General features: G+C 44.2%; 2 protein-coding genes across 3 annotated transcripts; one reads left to right on the top strand and one right to left on the bottom strand.

The window, feature by feature from the left end:
• Positions 1-1,324: 1,324 nt before the first annotated feature.
• Positions 1,325-19,989, top strand: cilp2 (cartilage intermediate layer protein 2). Its single transcript, XM_034530607.1, has 10 exons — positions 1,325-1,418; positions 8,794-8,871; positions 9,297-9,566; positions 9,731-9,913; positions 10,408-10,563; positions 10,647-10,964; positions 11,482-11,590; positions 12,334-12,491; positions 14,299-16,724; positions 16,815-19,989. Exons 1-9 carry the CDS (start codon positions 1,355-1,357, stop codon positions 16,713-16,715), a joined length of 3,753 nt encoding a protein of 1,250 aa, XP_034386498.1. The 5' UTR covers positions 1,325-1,354; the 3' UTR covers positions 16,716-16,724; positions 16,815-19,989.
• On the bottom strand, positions 10,870-26,536 carry si:ch211-212d10.2 (uncharacterized protein LOC557710 homolog). 2 transcript variants are annotated; one of them, XM_034530606.1, is made up of 4 exons: positions 26,136-26,515; positions 23,341-23,456; positions 19,124-19,182; positions 10,870-10,971 (listed from the first exon to the last, which is right to left on the bottom strand). In XM_034530606.1, exons 1-3 carry the CDS (start codon positions 26,323-26,325, stop codon positions 19,141-19,143), a joined length of 348 nt encoding a protein of 115 aa, XP_034386497.1. In that variant the 5' UTR covers positions 26,326-26,515; the 3' UTR covers positions 10,870-10,971; positions 19,124-19,140. The 2 variants fall into 2 exon arrangements, with proteins under 2 accessions (XP_034386497.1, XP_034386496.1); XM_034530605.1 differs by lacking the exons at positions 10,870-10,971; positions 19,124-19,182 and adding an exon at positions 21,214-22,916 and having other exon boundaries at positions 26,136-26,536.
• Between the last annotated feature and the right edge of the window lie 1,156 nt (positions 26,537-27,692).

Genomic DNA, 27,692 nt, shown 5'->3' with positions numbered 1-27,692 from the left:
TTATTCAGGCGAATAAATGTAAAATGTAAACGCATATTTTTTGTTATTTCAAAGTATTTAAAATGTTGAACCAAGAGAGATTTATGAAAGAGTCGAATATTACGTTATGCTGTTAATGACCTTGAAATATGCTGTTAATGACCTTGAATTTTTTTTTATATCCCAATCGTATAGTCGCTAAATTGCAACAATTGGCACGTGTCAACGGAGCCGGGGTACTTAGCACCTCGTGAGCCCCTCTCGTGTCAGCGTCGGGGGGAGTTGTTCCTGAACCGGCGTGCCATATGACGTCACTTCCACTCTCTGGCAGAGCATCGCGCCGCAATCAGCGACTGTTAAAAAGTTACAAAACTGAACCAGAAGTCGAACCAGAGGCAGAGCAGCATCTGGCACTGCCCCGTGTCTGGTGGAGATAAAAAAAGAAGAAGGGGAAAAAAAAGAAAAAGAGTGAGACAGAGATTTGTGTTGAAAAAGAGTGAGACGGAGATTTGTGTTGAAAAAGAGTGAGACGGAGATTTGTGTTGAAAAAGAGTGAGACGGAGATTTGTGTTGAAAAAGAGTGAGACGGAGATTTGTGTTGAAAAAGAGTGAGACTGAGATTTGTGTTGAAAAAGAGTGAGACGGAGATTTGTGTTGAAAAAGAGTGAGACGGAGATTTGTGTTGAAAAAGAGTGAGACGTATTTTTGAACGTTTAAATAAACCGCAATGAAATAACAAAGCTGCTGCGTGTTTGCGCCGACGCACGCGCACACCTGCTGTGTGGGTGAAGACAACTGTACCGGAGCAAAAAAAAAAAAAGAAGAGGATTACACATCAAAGAAATATGAAATATTGCACCCCAAAAAAAAAAAGAAAGTCTGAGCTCCAGCTTTGACGAACAGGAAAACACCTTTCAAGCCCCCAACACACACACACACACACACACACACACACACACAATCCCTCTCTCTGCTAGTCTGTCCCTCTCTCTCTCTCTCTCTCTCTCTCTCTCTCTCTCCACCCCCACCAAACCCTCACCTATTTTTGGAAGATGATATGGGGGACCCAGATGTTACATTTCCACTGGCCAATGGCGAGCGGAGAGGGGCTGGATTGACGTGCCCCTTCTTTTAAAAAGCTCCCGTCTCCAACTCAGCAACTCAACTCAGAGGAGGAAGCAGCTCCGCTCTGCTCGATCTTCAGCATCATCACTCACACCTGACGCGACTGAAAGTGGCTCCTCTCAAGCTCTGTCTGAAGAATCAACATTTTATATTTGTATTATTTTTTTAATTTTTTATTAAATGCATGTCAACTCTGTCAGAGGATCAGAGAAAAAGCAACAACCCCCTCTGTGACTGAAGGTGTGGTACCATGTTGGAATTAAATAAGGTGGCGCTCCTGCTGTCTGTGCTGGCTTCAGTGGCTCTGGGCCAAGGTAAGTTAAACTGGTATTTATGCTTTTTTTTAAAAACATACAATGGATGCCAAAACAACACTTTTTTTGTATCATTTACTTTTTTTACAGGAAAATAATTGTAAATGTAGAGATTCCTGCAAAAGATCCACCAAGTTGAACATGAGTTGTACACATGTGCACAGCTGACACAACTGGAGGGTTTTCCCAGTTGACGGCATTACTCTGGTGGTGAGCTCATGTGATAAGGGGGTGCGTTTGGCATTGTGTGTGTGTGTGTGTGTGTGTGTGTGTGTGTGTGTGTGTGTGCGCGTGTGTTATTTTATAGACTGCCTCAAGTTCTTAATCGCTCTCGTTAATATAATCGGCACATTTCAACCGCGATAGAGGAGAGGAGGTCCCAGTGGGGGTTTTAGAGTAAAAGGTGACTAAAGGTCCTGGTTGCGCAACACTTTGCATCCTGATGGACAAAACTGCGGCTCAGAGCATCTCAGAGCAGACGGAGCGCTCCACTTTATGACCTTTATGATCTCACAAAGATCCAATTAAAACTCTCAATTTATTTTTATTATTACTGAGGCGACCTGCCGGCTCCCATGATGCTCTCTGTTCTCCCAGATAATGACAAACGACAGGTTCTTTTCCAGACGACGGGTTTTTACTGTCGCCTTCTGTCCGCGTTCTGTCCCCCCCCCCCATCCCCCCCCCCCCCCCCCCCCCCCCCCCTCATTTAATCGAGCTCTCCACAACTTGTCGGACTCGGAGGCCTCAGAGGTCGTACCTGTCGGGCAAAGAAAGGCTCGGTGCCATTCACTGACGAGCACATCACAGACAGTCCGAGGGAAGGAAGAAGGTGAATGGGGACTCTGAACAGGTGAAGAGTGAATGCTACACTTTCCTTAAGCGGTCTACGGAAACATCTTCTGCCCCTGTCACCTTGGAAACAAGAAGCAATGATCGCGAAGCAGGCGACCCACTCGCCCACCTGCTGGGTTTGTGCTAAATGAGGAAATGGAATATATATATATATATATATATATATATATATATATATAAAAGGGTGCAGGTGAAATTACTTTACAGCCCCTGTCATGTCGCTCTTTCCTTATATTCTTTTCTGATGGTCTCAACCCCCCCCCCCCCCCCCCCCAGTCCACCACTTAAGTAATGTCTTCATCTGTTCCCCTTTTATTTCTAATCTACCTCCCTCAGGAATTTCTTCACAAATACTTTCTCCCCCTGTTTCTCTCCGCCGTCCTCCGTCAAACGCTTAAGAGCTTCCAGATTTATGGGCTGTTTTTCCTATTCGGAGGGCGGCAGCTGTCGCTGGACGCCCGACCGTGGCATTACCACCTCTTACGCGTAAGCTTCCAGCTCCAAGCTCCAAGACTTTTTTTTAACCGGAGGACTTCCAGTCGTCCCCTCTCTCTCTCTCTCTCTCTCTCTCTCTCTCTCTCTCTCTCTCTCTCTCTCTCTCTCTCTCTCTCTCTCTCTCTCTCTCTCTCTCTCTCTCTCTCTCTCTCTCTCCCTCGTTGCATACATGCCAGGCACAGCTAGGTGGCGTATGCGAGCAGCAGCTGGAGGGCCGGGGTGAGTCACGGGCAGGGGCCAGTTCTCCAGATGCTGCCCACGGTCTGGCCAGTGGACATTACTGACCGAGACTGGGATTACAGTGGGAACATATGCGTAAATACCCATTAATAACAAGTTTAAAAGTCCTTTGAGCATACAAATTCTTTCTTTTCTTCTATTTATGTGTACATTCAAGATGTTATTTATTGCAGGACTAATCAGCCTCTTTCATTTGAGCTATTTCCAGCTCCTGGCTCTGGACCTGTGCACAGGTGCAGAGGTTCATGCGAGGACTGGCAGACATTTTTAACGCGGAAATAATTCAAAGCGTGCAGAGTCGTTTTTTTTTTTTAATAGCGTCGGGGAGAAATTGTTTGAGCGCAGAACGCCTTTGTTATACCTTTTTTTTTTTTTTTTTTGTAAATCTTTAAATCATGCGGTTGATTTGCATCATTAGTTAATGTCGGGGAACAAATTGCCAAATTTAACGAGCTGCAGATGTGTTTTTTTTTAGGATTTTTGGGAACGTTGGAGAAAAGAGAGCGATAGATGCAGAGAGAGAAGAAAGAAAAAAAAGCAGACTCTTCTGCAACAACACACACCTCAGCGAAGGAGCTAGCCAAACACATAAATAGCTTCCATATGACATGGCAAACAGATCATCACATGCACAAACCCAAACAAACACACGCATGCGTACAATCACATCAGCAGAGTGAAATACCCCTCACACTGTAAAACCTGGTTCTCAAAGTTACGTAACCCGGAGAGGGGGGAGGGGAGGTGTTTTAAAATCCTTGTAAGGATCTGGGATATCAGAAACAGGACCCGGACTTTCTATTTGAGCCCCGTCTCTCTGCCAACATACATCTGGCTTAACCGTGATGCTCTAATCTGACTGCATGAAATCCTTTATTTTCCACACTCTTCTTCTCCGCAGCTTTTTTTATGAGATTCTGGCGAAGTCAGAAAAACCAAAAAGTGTAACAATTGGCTTCAGGCAGTCGTTATTTATTTACGATAGTTACAGCATGTTAGTTACATGCTTACGGTTGTTACAATGCATTTGTTACAATGCATTGTTATGTTATATTGTGACATGACGGCGGTACATTTTACATTACATTGTTACATTATATTACATTGTGACACAACACTGTTATGTTACATTGTTACATGACATTACATGTGTACACTAGATTACGTTGCTCCGCTCCATTGCTCTGTTGGAGTTGTTAGGTGTTAGCATTGGTACGTCGCGTTGTTACATTACATAAGTTAGTGTTGTTACATTGTTACGTTACATTGTACATTACATTGTTACATTACATAAGTTAGTGTTGTTACATTGTTACGTTACATTGTACATTACATTGTTACATTACATAAGTTAGTGTTGTTACATTGTTACGTTACATTGTACATTACATTGTTACATTACATACGTTATTGTTGAAGTTGCATTGTTAGGCGTTAGCATTTCACGTTGTTGCATATTTATTTTTTGCCTAAACCTGCGTTTCATAATATCCACGTGGCATTGTTATTTTCTGCAAGCGTAATAAGAGGCTGACACGAAACATATTTATGGAACGTATTTTTTATTGAGATATTCAACGGAATAAAATGCTTTGCAGAAACCTACAATGCCAACATATTTGTTATGCCGACTGTTTTGTAAAGTGAAGCAGAGAGAGAGGCGGTCCTTTGCAATGGCACTGATGATTACTGGAGCAGGATTTACCTTTGTGTGTGAAGCCTGACCGGCCGGCTGTATTTCAAAACGAGCCACTGTGACGTGAATCGAAAAAAATCCAAAGATAGTCGTCTAAAATAAGAATTGCAGTTGTCCCAACCGAGACGGTAGAGATGACAATGACTTCAGTGTGGGAAACAAAGTAATCCAGTGGCTTTGTGTTTCAGACATGTTGCCGTCACAGTCATTCAGGTGCTTGCCATGTGGCTGTATGTGACACCGAGATGCTAACCAGTCCACACATGCAGGTCTCCTCTAATACACCAGTGCCCCTGTAATGTATCCGGTTGCCTCGTCCACGGTTTACGAGGGTCGCGGTGACGCCGGCTGCGTTTCATAATAACCGTCGCGTGGCGGGGTTCATGTCAAAAGGTGGAAAACTGAGAGAGAAAAACGACACATCCGTCCGTGCATTTCACGACGTTCGCTCTGAGAAGTCAAAATCGTAAAAGGGTTTTTGTGTGAGCGAAGCACAAAACCAAACCCACAAAGATGATACTGTCCTCAATAAAAGAAGGACAGCGTTAGTGGTTTGAGCATATATATATATATATATATATACATATGTTTACATTTAAAGCCCCCTAGTGGCCAGAGGAGCGATGACGCGAGCAAAGGAGGAAGCCAGGTGCTGTTTAGAGCAGTAAAGTCTGCAGAGGGAGGAGGTCGGGATGAAGGATTGATGGGTCGACCAACCATCGGATGATGAACAATTTAAGGTGGATTATTGAGGAAATCATCAATCCTAACATCGCGCCGTCTGGCTTGAAGAACGTGCTTCTTCATGAGGTGAATTCCCTCACAATCTAGCTTTTAAAAATTCATAAAGTATTAACATACCACTCAGGGAACCGGGTTCAGTTCCCACCGGCTGTACTGAGTTCACTACCCCAACATTCAGGGATTCCTCTTTAAACTTAAAAAAAAAAAAAACTCCACGAATTGTTTACTGTTTTGTTTTGTCAAACATCTTGAAATGATAATCAGGAGCCAAATGGCTGCGCTGTGAATTCCCTTTTGTTTTGGTGTGAGCTAAGACAAAATGTCTTTTTGGGAATTGTGATTAACTCGCCGCAAGGTTGGAAGGCCGTGTAAATTAAGTGAAACACAAGGGGTTGTGTCTGTGTTCACTCACCAAACACTTTCCTCAGGAAAAGTTTTTTTTTTTTTTTTGTTAAAAGTTCTCAGAGAGGAAAAACTGGCAGAAAAACTGTAAAAATGTAATCAAGACGGAATTCAAGGAGACAAAAAGGAGAAGGGTGGAAAACCTATTTGATTTGATTTACTCAACTAAACCTGCGAGCGGAGCCACATCTGCCCAGCAGATCAGTGTGAAAGCGTTGGCTTCTGTTTACCCAGCGAGTCGAAGCCGATGTGGACATCAATGTTCCAAAGACGGGGCGTAACAAAAACAACAACGATGAGCTGGGAGGGTCAGCTGACTGTCCATGTTCCCCCGAAAACTAAGCGCCAATACATTTTTGGACATTTGGATCTTTGTTCTGTCCAAAGAGCGTTTTGAAGAAATGTGCTGGCAGAACAATAAAAGACTCCAAGTGAGCCGTAAAACCAGTGGGGACTGGGAGTCTCTATGCTGGGAATCTCTGTGCTGGGAGCCTCTATGGGAGTTTCTGTGCTGGGAGCCTCTATGGGAGCCTCTATGCTGGGAGCCTCTATGGGAGCCTCTGTGCTGGGAGTCTCTGTGCTGGGAGCCTCTATGGGAGCCTCTGTGCTGGGAGCCTCTGTGCTGGGAGCCTCTATGGGAGTCTCTGTGCTGGGAGTCTCTGTGCTGGGAGCCTCTATGGGAGTCTCTGTGCTGGGAGCCTCTATGCTGGGAGCCTCTATGCTGGGAGCCTCTCTGGGAGCCTCTATGGGAGTCTCTGTGCTGGGAGCCTCTGTGCTGGGAGCCTCTATGGGAGCCTCTATGGGAGCCTCTGTGCTGGGAGTCTCTGTGCTGGGAGCCTCTATGCTGGGAGCCTCTATGGGAGCCTCTATGGGAGCCTCTGTGCTGGGAGCCTCTATGCTGGGAGCCTCTATGGGAGCCTCTATGGGAGCCTCTGTGCTGGGAGTCTCTGCTCGTGAACTCAGCAGCGTCTCTGCGAAAAAGTTTCACCTGTTACACACACACACACACACACACACACACACACACACAACATACTTTGTGTTGTTCATCTTTTATCCCATACGGCCCAAGTGAAAGATGAAATGTCAAGCAAACAGCTGACGTTTTTCTTTTTTTTAAAACAAACAAAAAACAAAACGGAAGGAAAATGAATCGTTAAACTCGAAAGCAGGAGACAAAGTCACGGTGCACGAGACCCGTTTACCTCAAAGTGCCACGTTGAATATCTTCTATGTTAAGTCTACACAAAGAGATGGAAAAGGAGCAGATAGAGGAGGAGGAAGGAAGAGGAGAAATTAGAACGATGAAAGCTTTTAAGAGAAGAAAGACAGAAAAACAAAAGATTTCTTGCCATTTTTTAGTTGTAGTTGTTCATTATGGTTTGTGAACAAAGTGGAAACATAATGGAGCGAATAAAAAAATAAAGAGCGCAGAGGGAAGGTGTGTAATTAGAAGATCCTTCATGTGCTTGTGTGTGTGTTAAAATGAGTTAAACATTAAAATAAGTGGCTGCAAAACATAATGCAGAGTAGTCTAAGAAAGTAAAAATCAATTTAGTTGACTAACAGTTACCTTTTCTTCTTTATAACTTGTCTTGGTGAATATTTTCTTGACATAAAGCTATCTATTATCATTGTCTATACAGATATAGTCCACCTCCTCTATATAGAGGTTTAAATGATGATGCTCGGTGCTCAAACACATGGAAAATGTTTACTTATTGAAGATGAAGATCTGCCTAGAGAACTGCTGTTTACGTACCTTATGCTGCAAACAACAATAAAAAGAAATACAACAACTGTGTGTGTTGCAATGACATTAAATGAACCTGGAACCTTAAATTCTTAGGAAATGGAGATGTTGCACCACTTTGGGGTGTGAAGAAAGTAAAACATGACAACTACTTTTAAAATATTACTATGAAAAACAAAAGACTGGACTTCATTTAGTTTTCAATGCTTTTCATCTTGAAAATCTCCGACGTGGCAGAGGAGACCGATTTTTCCTCATGGCCGAGCGTTGGCCAAGATTTACACCTCAAGATTGACCCTGTTGGCCGTCGCGAGAGGCAGAAACGTTACTCGGGCTTGTTGTTGTTGAGTCGGAGCAACGTGTTTACTACTTGGGAAGTGTTCCGACTGTTTGTGACAGCGGTGAATTCATTGTTCGACTCATCCAGAGGTCACACGGGTACGTGAGCGTGTCCATGAAGAGGACACGTGAAGCGTTGGAGGAATTGACGAGCGGTTGTGGAAAACTAAATTAGACCAAAGTGACGGCAATGTTATTTTTTTTATGTCAAATTAAACTCTTCTCTTTCTCCCTGCTCCTTCTCCTTCTACACCTCTCTCTGTATCTCCCTCTTTGTTACATAATACATTGGAGGAACCTGGATATTGTTTTTAAAAGCACGGATGTCCAGTCAGTTTTTTTTTTCTTTGCGACATTGAGCTTCGTTAATGTTTTGTTCCATCTTCCAAAATCCTTCATACCTTTTTAAAAACCACGTCTAGTTGGGGACAAGCCATTTAAAAAAAAACAACAAAAAAACAACAATGTGAAAGTAATTCACGAGCAAACTTGCCATTATTAGTCAAAATAATAAATAAAGTAGAAACCATGAATGTAGTTGAAATGAAAAGACAAACAAGTTTTTAAAAATGTTTTATGTGTCATGTAACATGGTTGTTTTAACTAAGATTGCAAACAAGTGCAAACAACAAATTATCATCAGTTTAAACAATTTGTATAACACAACTTTTTGAATTGATTGTTTACTCCGTTTTTTTTAAGACAGCAAATGAGTTTAGATGACTTCAAATGTATATTTAGACTTATGTATTATTGTAGCTTCATGCATAGATTTAAAGGACATGCTGTAAGCTGTAGGATTGGACTGAATAGCCGACGTGCTAATTGTTTTTTTTTCTCCCTGTTTGCAGGACTTGTGAGGACCAGGAGCCCGTCGGACCGGAGCAGGAGAGTCGCCCTCAACACCTTCGCTGACGCACAGACAACAGGTACCAAATCCATCACCAAACAACCCAATCAGAGGGGGGGATGCATTACTTTGGAAACAAAAGAAAGTAATCAGTTTGTTCTCTCGCGTTTGTTCTGAATGAATCCCTCGTATTTCTCCCGAGGAAGCGCTCAGGTTTTCGGAGTTTAAAAAACAAACAAATCAGTCAAGGCATGGGGCCTGGGAAGTAAAGCTGGACAAGGCGAAGCTCCCTCGGGCGTAGGAAGTCAGTTTCAAATCGCGGTAGCAGACCTCCTCTTAAAGCTTGTAACCCATCCCTTCTGTTTTCCTCCCTCCTGCTTTTTCTTGGTTCTGACCCATGTACCCATTACATGTAAAACCAGCTCCAAACCCCCCCACTCCCCTCCTCCATTATTTTTGGATCCTGAGAATTGTTTTTCTTCCCCCCTTCCGATGTGCCTCCAGGCGTGACGGAGTGGACGTCTTGGTTCAACATCGACCACCCCGGAGGGAACGGAGACTACGAGCGCCTGGAGGCCATCCGCTTCTATTACCGGGAGAGGGTCTGCGCTCGGCCCACCGCCATGGAGGCTCGCACCACAGACTGGGTGGCACCGGCAGACACCGGCGAGGTGGTCCACTCCAGTCTGGAGAAGGGCTTCTGGTGCGTCAACAACGAGCAGCCCCGGGGCCGCGTCTGTTCCAACTACCACGTCCGCTTCCAGTGTCCCCCAGGTAGCAGCGCGGGGCCGCTCAAAGCTTGTCACGTCACACATGCATGGATACACGTGTACACATGCATGTCAGCACCCTCTGAAGTAATAAATCCTCTACTTATTTCCTTCATCGCAGCTTTGCTCCGGATGCCTCACTCTTTCCTTCAATGTGTGTGTGTTTAGTGCAGAGCTACTGGACTAATTGGAGCGAGTGGGGTCCCTGCTCCACCGCGGTGTGTAACGACGTGGGCATCCAGGTCCGCCAGAGGAAATGTGTGAACACTCAGCCCATGCCTCTGCTGCTGGTGCCGGCGTGCATCGGGCACCACTCGGAAAGGAGGGAGTGCTCCAACCCGCCGTGTACCGGTGAGAATCTCAAGAAAAGGAATCGACGCAATGTTAAAAAGTAACAATTAGGGAGGTGAATAAAATACCACACCGCTTTGTACTGCCATGTAGAGGAAGTAGTTTGGACTGTAGGATGAATCAAATATTCTTAAATGAGCAATGACATTTATTCGGGAATGCATTTTGTCCTTTTTTTATATCATTATTATATAAAAACTAAGTTTTGCTATTGATTCTGACATTGAAAAGGCCTACGTGTTCAGTTTCTGCAGTATGATTTATTTCAGCACCCTCTAGAGCAGAACTGTGTGTTCTTGATTGAGCTTTCTTGTACTTTTTATGCCCACAATAATGTATAAATAGGCACCCGATACCCAAGAAAGTTAACAACTCTTTATTAGACCACTTTGTTTAAAGTTTGAATCATGGAGTTAATGAAAAGAGGAATCAAGACTTTAAAAATGTATTACTTGTTAAATTCCAAACTCACGTCATTCCTGTCTCTGGATCAGCCAAGTGGGGCCCGTGGGGTCGGTGGGGGACGTGTTCGGCGACCTGTGGTGGTGGTCGCAGGATTAGGAGGAGGACCTGCGCGAGGAGCTCGGAGACCGTTCAGTGCACCGGGCGGCCTGCTGAAATACAGAAGTGTGGGAGGAGTCCATGCCCAGGTACCGTACGGCGAATCCAGGCCGTTAATATATGTGTGTGTGTGTGTGTGTTTGTGCTCATGTCTCTGTTTGTCGCCCGACAGACAAATGTCAGCTCGTGTGCAGCGAGGGCCGCCCCAGCGAGGACTGCAGCCGGTGCGCGTGCGACGACCACGTGCTGCACGGCGAAGTCCACGGTGTGACCGGCGTGCCCGTGGCCGAAGCCTGGGTGGCCCTGGACAGAGAGCCCAAGGTGATCCGCGCCCTTACAGATGCCAAAGGTCAGTTCAGGATCACGGGAATCTGCTCCGCCAGCTCCGGCGCGATCTCCATCAGGAAGGAGAAGTTCGCCCCGATCACCGTCTCCGCCGCCAACAACGGCACCGGGTTGTCATGGGTACGGGCTGTCCTCAGATCAGCCGGTGAGTGCTAATAAAAAAAAGATTTCCCATGAAATAAAAAAAAATAATGAATCTTTATTGATGTCTGTTGCTTTCAATCAAACCAAACAAAGTATGATTTAGCATTAAATGAAGATTGGCTTTTTCTGAAAAGAACTATTTTTCATTTTCGACAAAGAGTTTCTCTTGATTTCCTTTATTGCCGTTCTCCAGAGGCAGTAAATCTTCCGGTCATATTCGCAGAAGTTATAAAACAGGAAATTGTCAAAGCTGCAACATAGACAGTCTGGCCTATTGTCAGACTTCCCATTGTCTGGAGCACTTACTTGTTTGGTTGCATGGAAACCAAATAAAAAAATATAACCCGGCGCTACTTTTGAAAAACTACCCCCCCCCCCTAAAAAAAATAATGTTTCATAAGCACAGGGACCTTTGTGAGAATAAAATGCAATCTCTCACTGAGGTTTACGAGGTCCCAACGCTCTTTGGGAGCATTCATAACCGTCTTCAGAGTTTGCCCCGTTTCCTCTTTCCACAGAGAAGCCGTACGTTGTCAAACACCCGGAGGACAAAGTGCGTTACGAGGGAGGACGGGTGATGATGTGCTGCAAGGCAACGGGGTCACCGCCGCCTGACAAATACTACTGGTGAGAGGAAGCGTCGGGCTGCCAACAGAGCGGAGGGATTACATATTGGGACATTTATATTTGGAGTTTGCTCTTTCTGGCATTACATGTTACATGTTTTGGTCTCCAACTGGTCCACAATGTCTCTGTAGCTGCTAGATAGACACTCCCTTATGTTCACCAGTTCCCGTCTGTATCCAGTCTGCCATCGGTGCTGGGCAGGTAGCATACAGAAGGTTTATTAAAGCCTTTTTTTGGCTGAAATCATCTGCCCGCTGCAGCTGAAAAACCGAAGCGTTGAAGTTGGCTGAATCAGAGGTTGTTTTTTTTTCCCCCTCTGAGAGACTTTTGACAAAATGAGAGAGGCCAAAAGCAGATATCATTTCAGTTTACTTGTATGGTCTCTTAATAACGTCTCAGCCACTGCAGTCATAGACAAGGGGCTTCTGGGGTTTCATGAAACCCCGCAAAAAATTGGAAATGTTGTGTTGTGTTAATGTTAAAGGATCACTGAAGCAATTGACAGATGATTGCTAAACAAAATCCATGTGTGTCAGAAAGGGGTGGGATGTTTGTGACTTTGTGTCATCAACTTTTAAGTATGTATTCTCTAAACCTTAATGCACAGCAATCGGCGTTCGTGTTTAATTTACATTATTAATCGGTGCCGCTTTAAATATCAAATCTCATTTTCAGAACAAACTCTTTTTGACATTGTAATATAAAGTGGTATACATCTACCTACAAAAATCCCTCTCTTCAAGGTACCACAATGGGACTCTTCTGGACAGGAAGCTGTACAAATATGAAGAGGACCTTGTCCTGTGGAGCCTGAAGCCGGAGCAGTCCGGGCAGTACTACTGCAAGACCAGCAGCTCTGCGGGCAGCATCAAGTCCTCTCCAGCCCTCCTCACTGTAATCGGTAAAGTTTTGGATCTCTTACTAAAAGCAATTGTGTCTCGACTGCACCGTCGTTAGGATGTTTCCACTCGTTCAAATAGGCCAGTATTCACCACTTAAATCCGCCGGTTCGAGGGCAGCTTTGAAGACACATATCGGTGCAAGTAAACGGCCAGAGAAAAGTGTGGGAAAAATATCCTTTTTTTTTTTTTTATTTCCTCTAATTTGTTCTCATTGTCAAAACGACACAAAAGCTCCCCTTCTCCGTCGGCGGCACAGTGGTGTAATGTAAAACTGTAATTCATCATCATCAGCCTGGAGAGAGAATAATCAACCGTGATGATAGCGTCACGCGGGGGGGGGGGGGGGGGGGGGGGTAGAGCTCAGGATGGCTGCTATCCCGGTGCGTTTGACAGCGACGTGTCGAGTCAAAGTTCGAGAACGGGACTCGGGAGTAAAAAAATAGCTGACAAAAAAAAGAAAAAAGCAAATGACCGCAATTTATTTGACTGGGATAAAAAGCAGCTGCCTTCCGCGCTCGCATCTACACTTTAAGAGGAATGTCAGGGCCGAGTCGTCCGTGAGCCATGTCCACGCATAAAGAGGATTCAAACCAAAACCGCAGTGTCCTACAATTTAAAAGAGAGAGAGAGAGAGAAAGAAAAGAAAAAAGTCAGTTGATAGAATGTCTGTCGTTAATTAAAATATCAGGTCCGGTACGCTCTGGCTGTTCTCGGAGTAGGTTTTTTATTATGTTGACATTGGTTGAAGCTACGACTTCCTAAGCCGTGATGTTTTATTGTGTGAGATGACTGGACACTCAAAACCTCACACAGACACACACACACACACACACACAGACACACACACACACACACTACTCTGTGGAGAAATCCAAGCTTGTCAATAAATCCTGTTTCTTCCCCCTCTGAGTGGATGATGAGTATGCATTTCCACGTCCGGGTGGGCGACCTACACGTAGTTTATCATCTTCAGGTGCTTGTTAGCGAAGACTCAGGTTAAGAAACAGGGCTTTCTAAAGTAATCCATCCCAGGCCACAGACAAATCCCTGCACTCCAAGAGTCATTACGACAGGAAGCACTCCCATGTGTGGAGGCCAACACCTGCGCCTCGGAGCATGGATGAAACACTCTTTTACATTATGCAGAAGTTTAAGTTGAATTTCCCCATAAAAATGGTTTAACCACAGTTCACACAGAGACAGAAGAGTTACATAATTTCATACGAATTGCACTGCTCCATGTGTCTGCAATCATTGACTTACTTGGGAGATTTGGAGCTTAACAAGACTACTTGACTATGAAACTCAATATCAACTCGTGATATCAGCCACGTTCATTATTCTGCCAATGTCGAGGTGAGCACTAAGTATTTCTTTCCAACTCCCTTCTGGATGGTTGGTAAATAAATGTTCTCTTCGACTTCCTGTCGGATTACCTTTTCATGCACCGTTCAGCGCTCAACTTGGCCACTCACAAATACTTTCAGGCCAGGTGTGTGTGTGTGTGGGAAAAAGGCAGAAATAATATCTTTCAAATACCCAATTGGCAGGTTCCAATTTATTCACTATACACATGTCCCACTCCATTCATGTAGTGATATACAATTATCCAGTACCCTGAGATTTTTATAATTAACAATCAAACTGATTTGACAGGCTTTTAAAATCTTAGAGAAAGTACAACTTCAACAGTTCAGTCTGTCAAATTGTTTTTTGCACTGAGAAAAAGCCTTTCATGTTTTATGTACATCTTTTATATGCGTTGTGTCAACACCGGCCTAATGTAATTTATCGTCTCATTCACAGCAAAAGGACAGCCATCGTGCAACTCCACCCCCGAGATGCACCTCATCAGACTGCCGATGGACTGCGTTCAACCCGGGACTGACTCCATGCACTACAACACTGGCCGCTGCCTTCACAACAAATGCGCTGGCTCCCTAGACTTTGATATGCGCTGCAGAGACGAAGCCGGGTTCTGCTGCGGGGTCAAAGACATGGAAAGTCGAGTCATCAACTGTGGGAGCTACATCCTCCCGATCCGGGCTGTGACTCAGTGCAGCTGTCAGAAGTGTTTGCAGCCCACTGTGCTGGTTCGTGGCAGAGTGGTCACGGCTGACAATGGTGAGCCGCTGCGTTTTGGGCACATCTACATTGGTAAAGAGAGGGCGGGCACCACCGGATACCAAGGAGGGTTCACGTTGCAAATTCCTCCCGATACGCAGAGATTAGTGGTCAATTTTGTTGACCCCACTGAGAAGTTTCTTGACACTCCCAAAGTGTTCATCCTCGATAAGAGAGGTGGGTCCATCTACCACGATGTGAAGGTGATGAGAAAGAAGGCACCAATTGACATCAATGCCGGAGAGACCAACTCTATTAACCTCGGGGAAATTAATGGCGAAGACCCCATTGGTCAGTTGGTGATTCCTCCCAACTCCTTCCACAAGGAGAATGGAGAAATCTACGAGGGAACTGTGAAAGCGAGCGTCACATTCATTGACCCGAGAAATATCACCACGGCGGCCGCAGCACCTGGCGATCTCAACTTTGTGGACGGTGAGGGCGACATGCTCCCTTTGAGGACCTATGGCATGTTCTCTGTGGACTTCAGAGATGAGTCCAACAAGGAGGTACTCGGAGCTGGAGCTGTTCAAGTTCTCCTAGACACGCAGCACGTCAAAATGCCGGAGCACATTCCCAAAATGAAACTGTGGTCTCTAAACCCGGACACAGGAGTCTGGGAAGAGGAGAGCGACTTCTCCTACACCACGACAACTGCCGGCGGTCATGGACGGAGCAAACGAGAGGAACGCACATTCCTCATAGGCAACATGGAGATCAGAGAACGTAGGCTCTTCAATCTGGACGTGCCTGAAAACAGACGCTGCTACGTCAAAGTCCGTGCCTACATGAGCGACAAGTTCCTATCTAGTGAACAGCTGGAGGGCGTAGTGATCACCTTGATAAATTTGGAACCTAAACCTGGATTTTCCTCCAACCCTAGGGCATGGGGCCGCTTCGACAGCGTGATAACTGGATCCAACGGGGCCTGTTTACCGGCTTTCTGTGATGCCCAAAGGCCCGATGCTTACACAGCTTATGTCACAGCAATGATGGGTGGGGAAGAACTGGAGGCAGCTCCCTCCTCCCCCAAGATGAATCCAAACATCATTGGCGTGTCCCAGCCATACCTGGATAAAATAGACTACCAGCGCTCAGACCACGACGATCCGGCTCTGAAGAAAACGGCCTTCAAAATCAACTTGGCGAAGCCGAACCAAAATAATTTTGATGAGACGAATGGGCCAATATATCCGTATCAGAATGCATTAAGTTGTGAAAATGCCCCTATTGATGCGAATCATTTCAGATTCTTCAGAGTGGAAAAGGACAAGTATGAATACAATGTTATTCCCTTCGAGGAGAACGATTTGACGACCTGGATGGGAGACTACCTCTCCTGGTGGCCCAACCCCCAGGAGTTCAGAGCATGCTTCATCAAGGTCAAGATCCATGGACAGAAGGAAGTGATGGTCAGGTCGAGGAATCTCGGGGGAACACACCGAGAAACGAAAGGCAAACTTTATGGCTTAAGAGACATCCGCAGCACCCGGGACATGCGAGAAGCCAACACCTCAGCGGCCTGTTTGGAGTTCAAATGCAGCGGCATGTTGTTTGATCAAGCTGAGGTGGACCGATCCATCATCTCAGTGCTTCCACAGGGGAATTGTCGCAAAACCAACACCAACAGCCTCCTCCAGGAGTACCTCATCAAACATCCACCGGTCGCTCCAAACAACGACACCCATGGGTTCACCATGCTGGCACCCGTCGATCCTTTGGGACACAACTATGGCATCTACACAGTCACAGACCAGAACCCCAGGGTGGCCAAGGAGATTGCTATTGGCCGCTGCTTTGACGGCACCTCGGATGGTTTCTCCAGGGAGATGAAGACAGACTCTGGAGTGGCGCTGACCTTCAGCTGTCCAGAGAGGAAAATTAACAGAGAAAGCCTTTTCCAACGCCTGCAGAACAACCCGTCTCAGACTCTGGCCCAGATGGGGAGGAGCATGAGGGAGTCGGAGGGTATGCAGGCGCAGAGATTACCCACCCGGATAGTGGCCTATCCTTCAGAGCAGCAGGGCAGGACCCAGAATCGCAGAGTCACCTCTACAACCAGAAGAAGAGTGTCCATGCGCACACAGCAGCGGCAATAGATCTCCAAGGTGGGTCGCTTTAGTTAAGATCAATTAAGGTGTCTTTACATTGACAGTAATGTCGGAATGATTTAAATGCGCTTTCTTTTTCATTTCTAGCTCTTCCGCCAAGACTGATTTGATGCCGTCGAATCAGGGAAGTAAAAGTTGCCTCGTCTGTTCATGAGTATGAACTCCCTCTTGACTATGGAAACCACCAAACGGAGGCAGACAGCAATTCAGCAAAATCAATGAGTGGTTGAAGATATTCATTATACTTACTTGAAGGGTTTGGTATATTAATTTCTTCCTTCCCTCGGAAAAGACTTGCGTCATTTGACTGTGTGTAGCGCTGTGACTGGCATTCGCTTAATTAGCTTTGGTCTCATTTTATGTATGAATAGACTGAATTGACGTTTGAGAATGTAACTTTTATAGTTCTAATCTGTGGCATTCCACTTTTTTTTTGCAGACGTCTTTCAACACGAGTTGAAACCAAACATTTGTAAACTGTAAAATACTACGCCAGGCCCCAAACACTTCATAATTAGCCGTTGCTTTCCACTGAACTGTTCTTCAAGGTCAGAAAGACAAAAAAAAAACTTTTCAGTTGTTTTTGTACAAACTGGGAAAAGTCTCTCCACCTAAAGCGATGAGGCGAGGCGTGCCACCCAGGGAACAGAGGATGTTTTCAGTCATGCTTCTTAATGTTTTTTCATTAGCGTGCCACATTGCCGAACATCCTTTCACACCTAGTTACAATGTGCTAGACCAGGGCCTCCGCCAAGACAAGCATAAATCTCGCCAGTGGTCCAAAATGACCTGACAGCTGATTGAGACGTATGGCACAATTCCCTTCTGTCCTCTGCATATTCCAAATTAACCACACCAAAGAAACATTTCTTAAAAGTAAATAGTCCCAAAATATGTCACGTCCTCAGAAAACCTTTCGCAGACTCCTTCGGGGTCCAACTTTGTTTTTTTGTTGTTGGGTAATGTGCTTGTGAGCTGCCTTTGTATCTTGTGCAATAACTATATAATTTAACTTAAGAATTCTTAAAGATCAGCATGTAACCAATTAATAAATCAAAAGTGCTGCTGGGGAACGAAGCAACAGCTCCTTCAGTACGCGTGGCAGATAGTGTGGTGAAGGTGTTTTGTATGAGACCTTGCACAGGACAAATCATTTAACTCCTATGTAATCATTCTTCAACTCTCTGAACTGCCAAGAGTCTATTAATCGTTTCATACTTTGCTGCATGACTCAGTTGATTTTCTTCTTTTTTTGTACAATTTTACATTACAGTAATCTTTTTTCTCTTGTCTCTCAGAGGAGCCTTCTCTCCATTAACAAAACCCCCACTGTATGATCTGACACAAGAGAAAAGCCTGTTAATTTATTGGCCATGTTACTGTCACCGTGAGTGACAATTTAAAATGTACATCTTAATACTAAAGATATTAAGACAGATTATTAGAACTTGTTTATCTGCAAAATGAGGACTTGCAGACCCCCGGGGAAGAGCTCCTCAAGCTGAACTAATCCAAAAGCATGTACTGTAAGGGGGGCCGCGGTCCACAGAGGAACCAGGAGAGGCTTACGAGTAAATATAAGTCTGCTGTTAATTAGAAAAATAAATGCCACATCCTCTTGAGAACTATTAAAACAGTTTGACCCTGACTTTCACAAACAGCCAAACAAGTTAATTTCCAGGATGCACAGGATGAAGTCGAGTCATCAACAATATACCGGGCACAGGGGGATGGTGGTGTCAAACAAATTCACCATTAATTCACCACTGTACATGCAACTCCATTTAAGCCCGATTACATTTTGTATTCCCAATGTGCCACAGATTTATTGTTTAAAAGGTGTGCTTAAAAGTTGCCAATGTGAAGTTGTGTGTATAAAAAGGACCCTCCTCCTCTGGTGAAACCCAATGCGGCCATGTTTTAGAACAAATGTGTACGCTAGTTAACGGAAGAATGAATTACACGTTCGTCAATTTGAAAACATAATTGTACAACTCAAGAAAGTCGCAGGTAGTCATGAAGACACCTCAGTGAACACAGAGGCATCGTACGTGACTTTTCACAGTCTTATATTTATACCGTTTTTTTTCCAACAGAACTGCACGAACAATCCTATGACAAACTGCTCCTTTCCTGACTTGCACGATTGCCTTTTAAATGGACAGATCTGTGTAATTCATGGCACAATTCAAACATATTTTGTCTTAAAGTAAGGTCCCATGGTGGACCACCGAAAGAGTACCGTGAACCCAACAATTGTACTTGGCTCCACATCAAGAAAAAAAACTATTTCCCCTTATGTAGTCGGAGCTGCACACCCCAGAAAACCAGTAATACAGGGAGACAACATGTGATACCATCGCTAATCCCAGGCCTGTGGGCTGCCCACCACTCACCAGTTCAGATATCCAGATCACAACAAACATCTCCATGTAGCAGACGTATAGCATCCACCCTGTTGGGGAAAAAGAAAAAGCTGATGATGGAGTCCAGGTGTTGGATGAAATAAGTAAGTCCTGGCCAAATGCAGTGGTTGTGTGAGGTCAGCTGAGGAGGCCCAACAGCTGGAGTGAAATGTTAGAGCGAAGACATCAAGAGAACTAAGAGCGAGATTATCAAGTGATGGATTTAATCATTTTTGGGGAACTGTTTTGGTAAAGTAGAAAAAAAAGTAACATATTTGTGGTCTTTGGCCTCCCAGTCCATCACTTACCGAATCTCAGGCCCTTCAAAAGTGGTTGCACATGGAAGAATGCAGTGTTGTTGTTTTTTTGTCCAGGATCAAGCTTTGACGGGAGAATGGGCTCATTGGCGAGGAGAAGTTATCAGAGGGGTTTTGAAGGACAAGGTAACAATAACAGGCCGAGTAAACCATTATGCGAGGCTTCGAAATGGGAAAGTGAGCCGGGCTCTCCAGACAGTTACTCCGTCTTCTGGGGGAAGTTCAAAAGGGAGATTAAGGAACCTGTGCGAAGTTTGGCTTTGGCGACTTAAGAGCATGTCTCCAAAGTCTTCGGAAATCAAAAGAAAGGGGAGTTTGAGCCCGAATCAAAACGTGGAAAGAAAAATGTTTATCTCGTTGAACTGGCAGTAGGAGCACGGCAACCGTTTCATCTCCCTGGGGGAATCGCTGGCCGTCAATATTATGCATACGGCTTCATCTAAATTAGTTTTAAACCTTTTTAAAAAAGGAACAGTTTGAGATTGTGGGGCTTTCTTGCGGAGCGTCCGACGAGACAATCGGTCGCACCCTCATTTCTGTCTGTTGAGTAGCCGCTTAGCTTAGCATAAAGACTGGAACCCCCCCCCCCCCCCTGCTGGTAGCTTGGCATCTTCACCGTGACGACGGAGACTCTGGGAAGCGCAACTTGTTGAAGAGATGAGATAATCTCAATGAATGCAGAATCTGTTGCTTTTGGCACCTGAAGCGTTTCTGTCTCTTATGGTTTATAGTCCGAGTCGTATCGACCGATCGCGTTCGTGAGAGGCTTTTTGGACGACTGCAGGTAAATAATCCGTTTGGAGAGCAGAGCGGGTGGAACGAGCCAAAATGCAATCTTGAGCTTTTCAAAGGTTTAAAATAAGCTTGGCGTTATTAGTTATTAGTTGACGTAGTCTCTCAACTCCAACTCTTGCTAATCGTACTATCGACAATACGCAGCGAACAGAAAAGGGAGTCTTGGACCTGGACGTCCCGGACTTCACCGGATCCCCAGCTGTTGTGAAGCCCCTCGCCCTCCGAGTCCACGGGTTTAACAAAATATCATGTTCATTAGTGAGCGCCAGTAATTATATTTCAGTTTTCCATTTCCAAGTAAAGCTGCGTTACTAGAACACAAGTATTCTTTGTTTTTAGGCTCCGGTTTCGACGACGTCAACTGGCTCAGCTTGGATTGTTTGTTTTTTTGTAATGATGAGAGTTTGAAACCAAAAATATGATGAAGTTAATTGCTTTTTTAAAAAAAAATACTTGACTACATTTTGCCTCTTTGTCACATGTAGCGCATGGCCGAAAAAAACTCTCAATCCATCAATAATTTCTCCGTAACTGAAGCAGGATCAGGTTCATCCATTTTCTCTTCTGTACAGTCCAGAGAGGTCCTAATTTATTCATCCTTTTCCACCACTTCATGGAGTTTGCGAGGGTTTCATATGTGCCACTGTCCTCCAGGAAGACTTCCTAACCCTCCAGTAAAATAATGACACGAACGATAATACTGATAATACTCTGTAAGCGCTCAACTATTTGCATGGCGTTGCCAATCTCGTTTCTCTTTTATATGTTTTCATGTGTAAATTGTGTGTTGTATTAAATCTACTAATTGATGTACGAACAAGAAATTGTAAATAAATGATTTTGTGTAAACTTCTGATTCTTATTATTTTCTTGAGTTGTATTTTATGTATTAAGGACACACACAAAAAATAAAAAAAGTCACATTCCTGGCGATTAGAACGTATATTTTCTTTGAAATATAAAGCAGCGTTGCCAAGATATCATTTAATTTGTGAATTAAACAATACAGAGTCACAATAAATATAGTTTACAGCAAACAAAACGAAAGTTTACAGTACAAGTGATCAGGAACATAAAAGGCCAGATACATAATTCACATCATTTTTCTTTTTTTAACATAGCGACAGACAAACATGAACGCGGCATTCCCCAACACTTTCACTTTCTACCGACATAAAATAACTGCGCCCCCGTTGAGGACGCCCGCTGCCCTGCAGGTGGTGAGTTATGATGCACGCAGGAAAAGAGGAAAAACCTCCGCTGGGCACAACACACATGTTCAGCCAGTGGAATTATTATCGTAATAAGGTTACACAGCAGGAATCACAGCGGGGAGGAAAAGAAACCGTCGAGCCACACCGTCACTGACACCTTCGTGACTGGGCGCCGGGGCCTCTGCCAGAAAACACAGTGAGCGAGTGCCCTCGACGCAAAGAAAACACACACACACACACACACACACACACACACACACAGAGAGCTAGAAAAAAAAAAACCACGTTTCAGGTCGTGAACCTCCCTCCGGCGCCTCACAACCCATTTCAGCCCCAGTGCGTCAGTAACAGACTAAGCGGTCAGTGCCGGGCGATGGAGACGTCTCGACTCCGGGACCGCCACCGATCGTCATCGCGGTGCCCCCTTCATGTGTGTTCTACTGGCTGGGACTATATTGTGGCATTTATAAAAAAAAATTTAAAAAAGCCGTTCAGAAATATAAATCATGAAAGGGAGGTTTCTGTTGCTGGAATAAGTGTCTGAACGTATCCATCGGCCACAACTTGGCATGCGAGTTTGAGGTGACGCCTGTTGAAGACATGGAAGACGGTTATTGGAGGTAACGACGTCGTTTAGTTCGGTCCGACATGAAACTGTCGCTACGTCCCCGCTGTTTCATGATTGTACCAATTCTTCCACGGCTTCCATGAGTGGAAGCTTTATACTCGTGAGTGTATTACTTGTTGAAATGCACTGGCAGGTCTGTTAAGAGCTCAAAATTACACACACAGGAAGTGGAAAAAAAAGGTTGTTTTCAATCATCCCCCCTTCGTTGCAGTTGTGGGTTTGACTCCCGTCATCATTTTGCTTTCAAAGATACTGCGAGAAACTTTTAACTGGTTATGAAAACAGACTCGATGTCATACGGATGTCTCGACACGACCTCCGTAAAGTAAACGAGGCCTTCGGGCGAGAAGATTGGCTATTTATTTAGAGATATTCCTAATGTCTCCAAAAATCAACGCAAAATGAAAGTTTCATCGTAGTAACTTTTTTGGGGGTTTTGCAATATAAATGCAAACAAAGAGTGGCGATAATTAGGCTTTTTTAAAAAAAAAAAATTTAATCAGAAATAAAATTATAAAAGAGTAACATGTCGTGTGTTCATGTCGCGTCTCCAAAGACTTTAAATCCTCTTCGGACATCCTCGAGCTCGCAGAAATCAAAGCAGAAGGAGCGCTCGGTGAAAATGACGGACGAGGCTCGGGAATGTTTTTTTTTGGGAATCGCTCTCGTGTGTGTGTTTTATTTATTTTTTTGGAGCGAGTCTCGAACACGGGACGATGAACAGCTCTCGTTCAGCTCTTCTTCTCCGCGGGAAAAGGCTCCAAGGAGAGACGGCTGGCGTGTTTCACGTACACGTCGCCGTCCTCCAGCTTGACTTCGTACACCCGTTGCTGTGAATGAAAATAAAATAAAATCGGATCAAAAAAAAAAAAAAAGGGAAGACGTAAGAGCTGATAACCGTGGAAGCGGTCGCACTTTAATGTGTCAAAACAAGAGGGCCTGCAGTGTATTGAATGTCACTTTACATAAAGACATTTTCTTAAATGGAGCGAACCCTCCTGTGAATAAAGCCTTTTGTTTTTTATGTTTCTTCCGCTGCTTGTTATGTACAAGAGAAACAACCGTTTATGAAAATTATGAATGGAAAAGAGCGCAAGATGGACCGTTTTACTGCATCCAAATAACAAAAGAAAAGATGTACAAAAAGGGGAACATATAATCTAAACTCTGACTCATGAGCTGTGATTCTTTTTCATTACATTATTGCATTTGACACATAGATATTTTGGGGGGTGGAGTAATGTTGTCGCCTACCTGTAAGGACGTCCCGGACTTCCCCGTCCTGAGGTCAAAGTCGTAGTCGTGCCAGGGACAGAAGACCTGCAGGACTCCGTCGGCCTCCTCGATGTCCCCGTCGCACAGAGGACCGCCTGGGACACGCACACAGGAAATAGTTAAATAGCCAAACCTTTTCAAAATAAAATGACTTTTGCTGCCGTCCCCCTCTCGAGATAACGGGATAAATGGATCACATATGCAATATACTGTACATATGTGGAACCATACATATACTGCACATGTGGAACCATACTGTACATGTGGAACCATACAGACTGCACATGTGGAACCATACTGTACATGTGTGGAACCATATACTGTACATGTGTGGAACCATATACTGTACATGTGGAACCATACTGTACATGTGTGGAACCATATACTGTACATGTGGAACCATACTGTACATGTGTGGAACCATATACTGTACATGTGGAACCATACTGTACATGTGTGGAACCATATATTGTACATGTGGAACCATACTGTACATGTGGAACCATATACTGTACATGTGAAACCATACTGTACATGTGTGGAACCATATACTGTACATGTGGAACCATACATATACTGCACATGTGGAACCATACTGTACATATGTGAAACCATAGACTGTACTTGTGGAACCATACTGTACATGTGGAACCATACACAGACTGTACATGTGTGGAACCATATACTGTACATGTGGAACCATACATAGACTGCACATGTGGAACCATACTGTACATGTGGAACCATACAGACTGCACATGTGTGGAACCATATACTGTACATGTGGAACCATAGACTGCACATGTGGAACCATACATATACTGCACATGTGTGGAACCATATACTGTACATGTGAAACCATAGACTGCACATGTGGAACCATACATATACTGCACATGTGGAAACATACTGTACATGTGTGGAACCATATACTGTACATGTGGAACCATACTGTACATGTGTGGAACCATATACTGTACATGCGGAACCATACACAGACTGTACATGTGTGGAACCAGATACTGTACATGTGGAACCATACACAGACTGTACATGTGTGGAACCATATACTGTACATGTGTGGAACCATATACTGTACATGTGGAACCATATACTGCACATGTGGAACCATACTGTACATGTGGAACCATACACAGACTGTACATGTGTGGAACCATATACTGTACATGTGTGGAACCATATACTGTACATGTGGAACCATACTGTACATGTGTGGAACCATATACTGTACATGCGGAACCATACACAGACTGTACATGTGTGGAACCAGATACTGTACATGTGGAACCATACACAGACTGTACATGTGTGGAACCATATACTGTACATGTGGAACCATACACAGACTGTACATGTGTGGAACCATATACTGTACATGTGTGGAACCATATACTGTACATGTGGAACCATATACTGCACATGTGGAACCATACTGTACATGTGGAACCATACACAGACTGTACATGTGTGGAACCATATACTGTACATGTGTGGAACCATATACTGTACATGTGGAACCATACTGTACATGTGTGGAACCATATACTGTACATGCGGAACCATACACAGACTGTACATGTGTGGAACCAGATACTGTACATGTGGAACCATACACAGACTGTACATGTGTGGAACCATATACTGTACATGTGTGGAACCATATACTGTACATGTGGAACCATATACTGCACATGTGGAACCATACTGTACATGTGGAACCATACACAGACTGTACATGTGTGGAACCATATACTGTACATGTGTGGAACCATATACTGTACATGTGGAACCATACTGTACATGTGTGGAACCATATACTGTACATGCGGAACCATACACAGACTGTACATGTGTGGAACCAGATACTGTACATGTGGAACCATACACAGACTGTACATGTGTGGAACCATATACTGTACATGTGGAACCATACACAGACTGTACATGTGTGGAACCATATACTGTACATGTGTGGAACCATATACTGTACATGTGGAACCATATACTGCACATGTGGAACCATACTGTACATGTGGAACCATACACAGACTGTACATGTGTGGAACCATATACTGTACATGTGTGGAACCATATACTGTACATGTGGAACCATACTGTACATGTGTGGAACCATATACTGTACATGCGGAACCATACACAGACTGTACATGTGTGGAACCAGATACTGTACATGTGGAACCATACACAGACTGTACATGTGTGGAACCATATACTGTACATGTGGAACCATACACAGACTGTACATGTGTGGAACCATATACTGTACATGTGTGGAACCATATACTGTACATGTGGAACCATATACTGCACATGTGGAACCATACTGTACATGTGGAACCATACACAGACTGTACATGTGTGGAACCATATACTGTACATGTGTGGAACCATATACTGTACATGTGGAACCATACTGTACATGTGTGGAACCATATACTGTACATGCGGAACCATACACAGACTGTACATGTGTGGAACCAGATACTGTACATGTGGAACCATATACTGCACATGTGGAACCATATACTGCACATGTGGAACCATACTGTACATGTGTGGAACCAATTAAGCACAACCTCATATTCGGTCGTGATTTCCGCATTACGACGAATTCACGTAACGTTACGGCGATAACTTGTCGTGTTTTTGAGTAAACGTGGTTTAACGGGCGGTGCATTGCATCTCAACAGCGAGCTAACGGGGTTATTAATCTCAGCGGTCGACGCCTTTACCGGAATGTGCACAGCGAGCGTCCATGGCGAAGAACTCCCCCTTCACGTAGAAGAGGCAGACGTCAGAGCCGCGGCCGAGCGGGGAGTGCATGAGCCGGCAGCGCTTCGAGGAGAGCACCGCGGCCGGGCCTACGAGTCTCCACGAGCCGCCCTCCGCGTTCCCCTCTCCGTCTCCGGAGCCGGAAGCCATCGTAGTTTTATTGCGCCACGACTCGGCTGCGAAATGCTTCTTTTTTTTTTTTTTTATCTCGCTGGAAAATATTCCATTTTTTTATCCACCGGGGCCGAGCGGTGCGACGGTCAGCGGTGCGGGACTGAAGCTGCCTCCATCCGGGCTGCAGCCTGCTGCCCGCTGCCGGGAGAGCCGGACACACGCGTGACGCACTGGCTGCTCTTTCTGCACGCGAGATAACGAGCGGCGCAGATAATAATATTCCTCACGTGCACACGAGATCGTTAAAAAAACAAACACTGTTTTAAATACACTGATCCACTTGTGTCTGTAGATTTCCCCTAAATTCCCCAAAAGTTACTAATATTAGTATCAGTATATGTAAAAGTTGCCTTTGATATTTAAACACATGTACACTTTTCAGAAAATGTGTAATACAAAAAAGTGACTGCCTTACTGTAAGTAATCAACTGGCTTCATGCTGATACATGTTATACTCTATTAGTGTCATTTTACAAAACATATTTTTAAAGGCTGTGTTCTCTAAATCTGAGCCAGAAGGCTCCACTTTCCAGTTTCTTTCCTCTATATATTCTGAATGTATTAATTTTTTTTACAGAGGGGTTTGTTCAAATATCATTCAGAGCCAACAACATTGTGGCGTAAAATGTCTTTTTTTAATTTTTTTTAAATGGATGTTGACAGTATGTTCTGTTTCTATGGAGTGATACAAAGAGGTATTCAAAAAAACACGTTAACTCTAATATGTCAACAAAATGAAATGAAACAAGAAGTTCAAATTTCCGTTCTGAAAATGTATTTTTAAATTAACACATATTTCACAAGTTAATGCCTCATTAGCATAGAAAACGTGTGATGCACAAAAAAAAAAAAAGAATTGTCTTAATAATCAAATGGGGGAAGTTGGTTAATTAGTGATTTCCCTTAATGTGTCCATCATAATAATTCAGGCTCCATGTTTTATTAGCAACACGCCACAGACACACATTTCATGTTCTTACATTAAAAGCAGTTTGTGACTTTGTTTTATGTTCAAACATTACAGCTCTGCAAACACACCACTCCTCCAGGCTTTCTTGGTTTGAGCACCTTAATACACGGAGCGTAGGACTTCTTGCCAAAGAGTGCGGTGAATGAGGATCATTACTTCTTTTTTTTTAATGTACTGCGCAAGTAGTTCAAACCCATTTTTTAATTATCAATCATAAAGCCTGCGATTGTTCTTACATGGCAGACTCCCTCGCTGCTCCAGACAGGTATTTGGCTGATCCCTTCAGGTTTCCACAGTGCAGGTTAACATTATAACAAGGTGTTCCTGAGCCAGTGTTTTAGTTGTTGAGCTTGCATGTCAAAAGCATGGACAC

Source organism: Cyclopterus lumpus, chromosome 4 (genome assembly GCF_009769545.1).
Source record: "Cyclopterus lumpus isolate fCycLum1 chromosome 4, fCycLum1.pri, whole genome shotgun sequence".
Taxonomy (NCBI): Eukaryota; Metazoa; Chordata; class Actinopteri; order Perciformes; family Cyclopteridae; genus Cyclopterus; species Cyclopterus lumpus.
The sequence above is the reverse complement of the archived record's forward strand: the minus strand, read 5'-3'. Positions and strand labels throughout refer to the sequence as shown.

Bases quoted from the DNA above. Each gene is read 5' to 3' on its own strand.
- cilp2 (XM_034530607.1), top strand. From the start codon at position 1,355: ATGTTGGAATTAAATAAGGTGGCGCTCCTGCTGTCTGTGCTGGCTTCA. The intron at 8,872-9,296 runs GTACCAAATCCA...ATGTGCCTCCAG, and splicing joins CGCTGACGCACAGACAACAG to GCGTGACGGAGTGGACGTCT. The intron at 9,914-10,407 runs GTGAGAATCTCA...TCTCTGGATCAG, and splicing joins CTCCAACCCGCCGTGTACCG to CCAAGTGGGGCCCGTGGGGT.
- si:ch211-212d10.2 (XM_034530605.1), bottom strand. From the start codon at position 26,325: ATGGCTTCCGGCTCCGGAGACGGAGAGGGGAACGCGGAGGGCGGCTCG. The intron at 23,457-26,135 runs GTAAAGGCGTCG...TGCGTGTCCCAG, and splicing joins CGCTCGCTGTGCACATTCCG to GCGGTCCTCTGTGCGACGGG. The intron at 22,917-23,340 runs GTAGGCGACAAC...TTTCATTCACAG, and splicing joins AGTCCGGGACGTCCTTACAG to CAACGGGTGTACGAAGTCAA.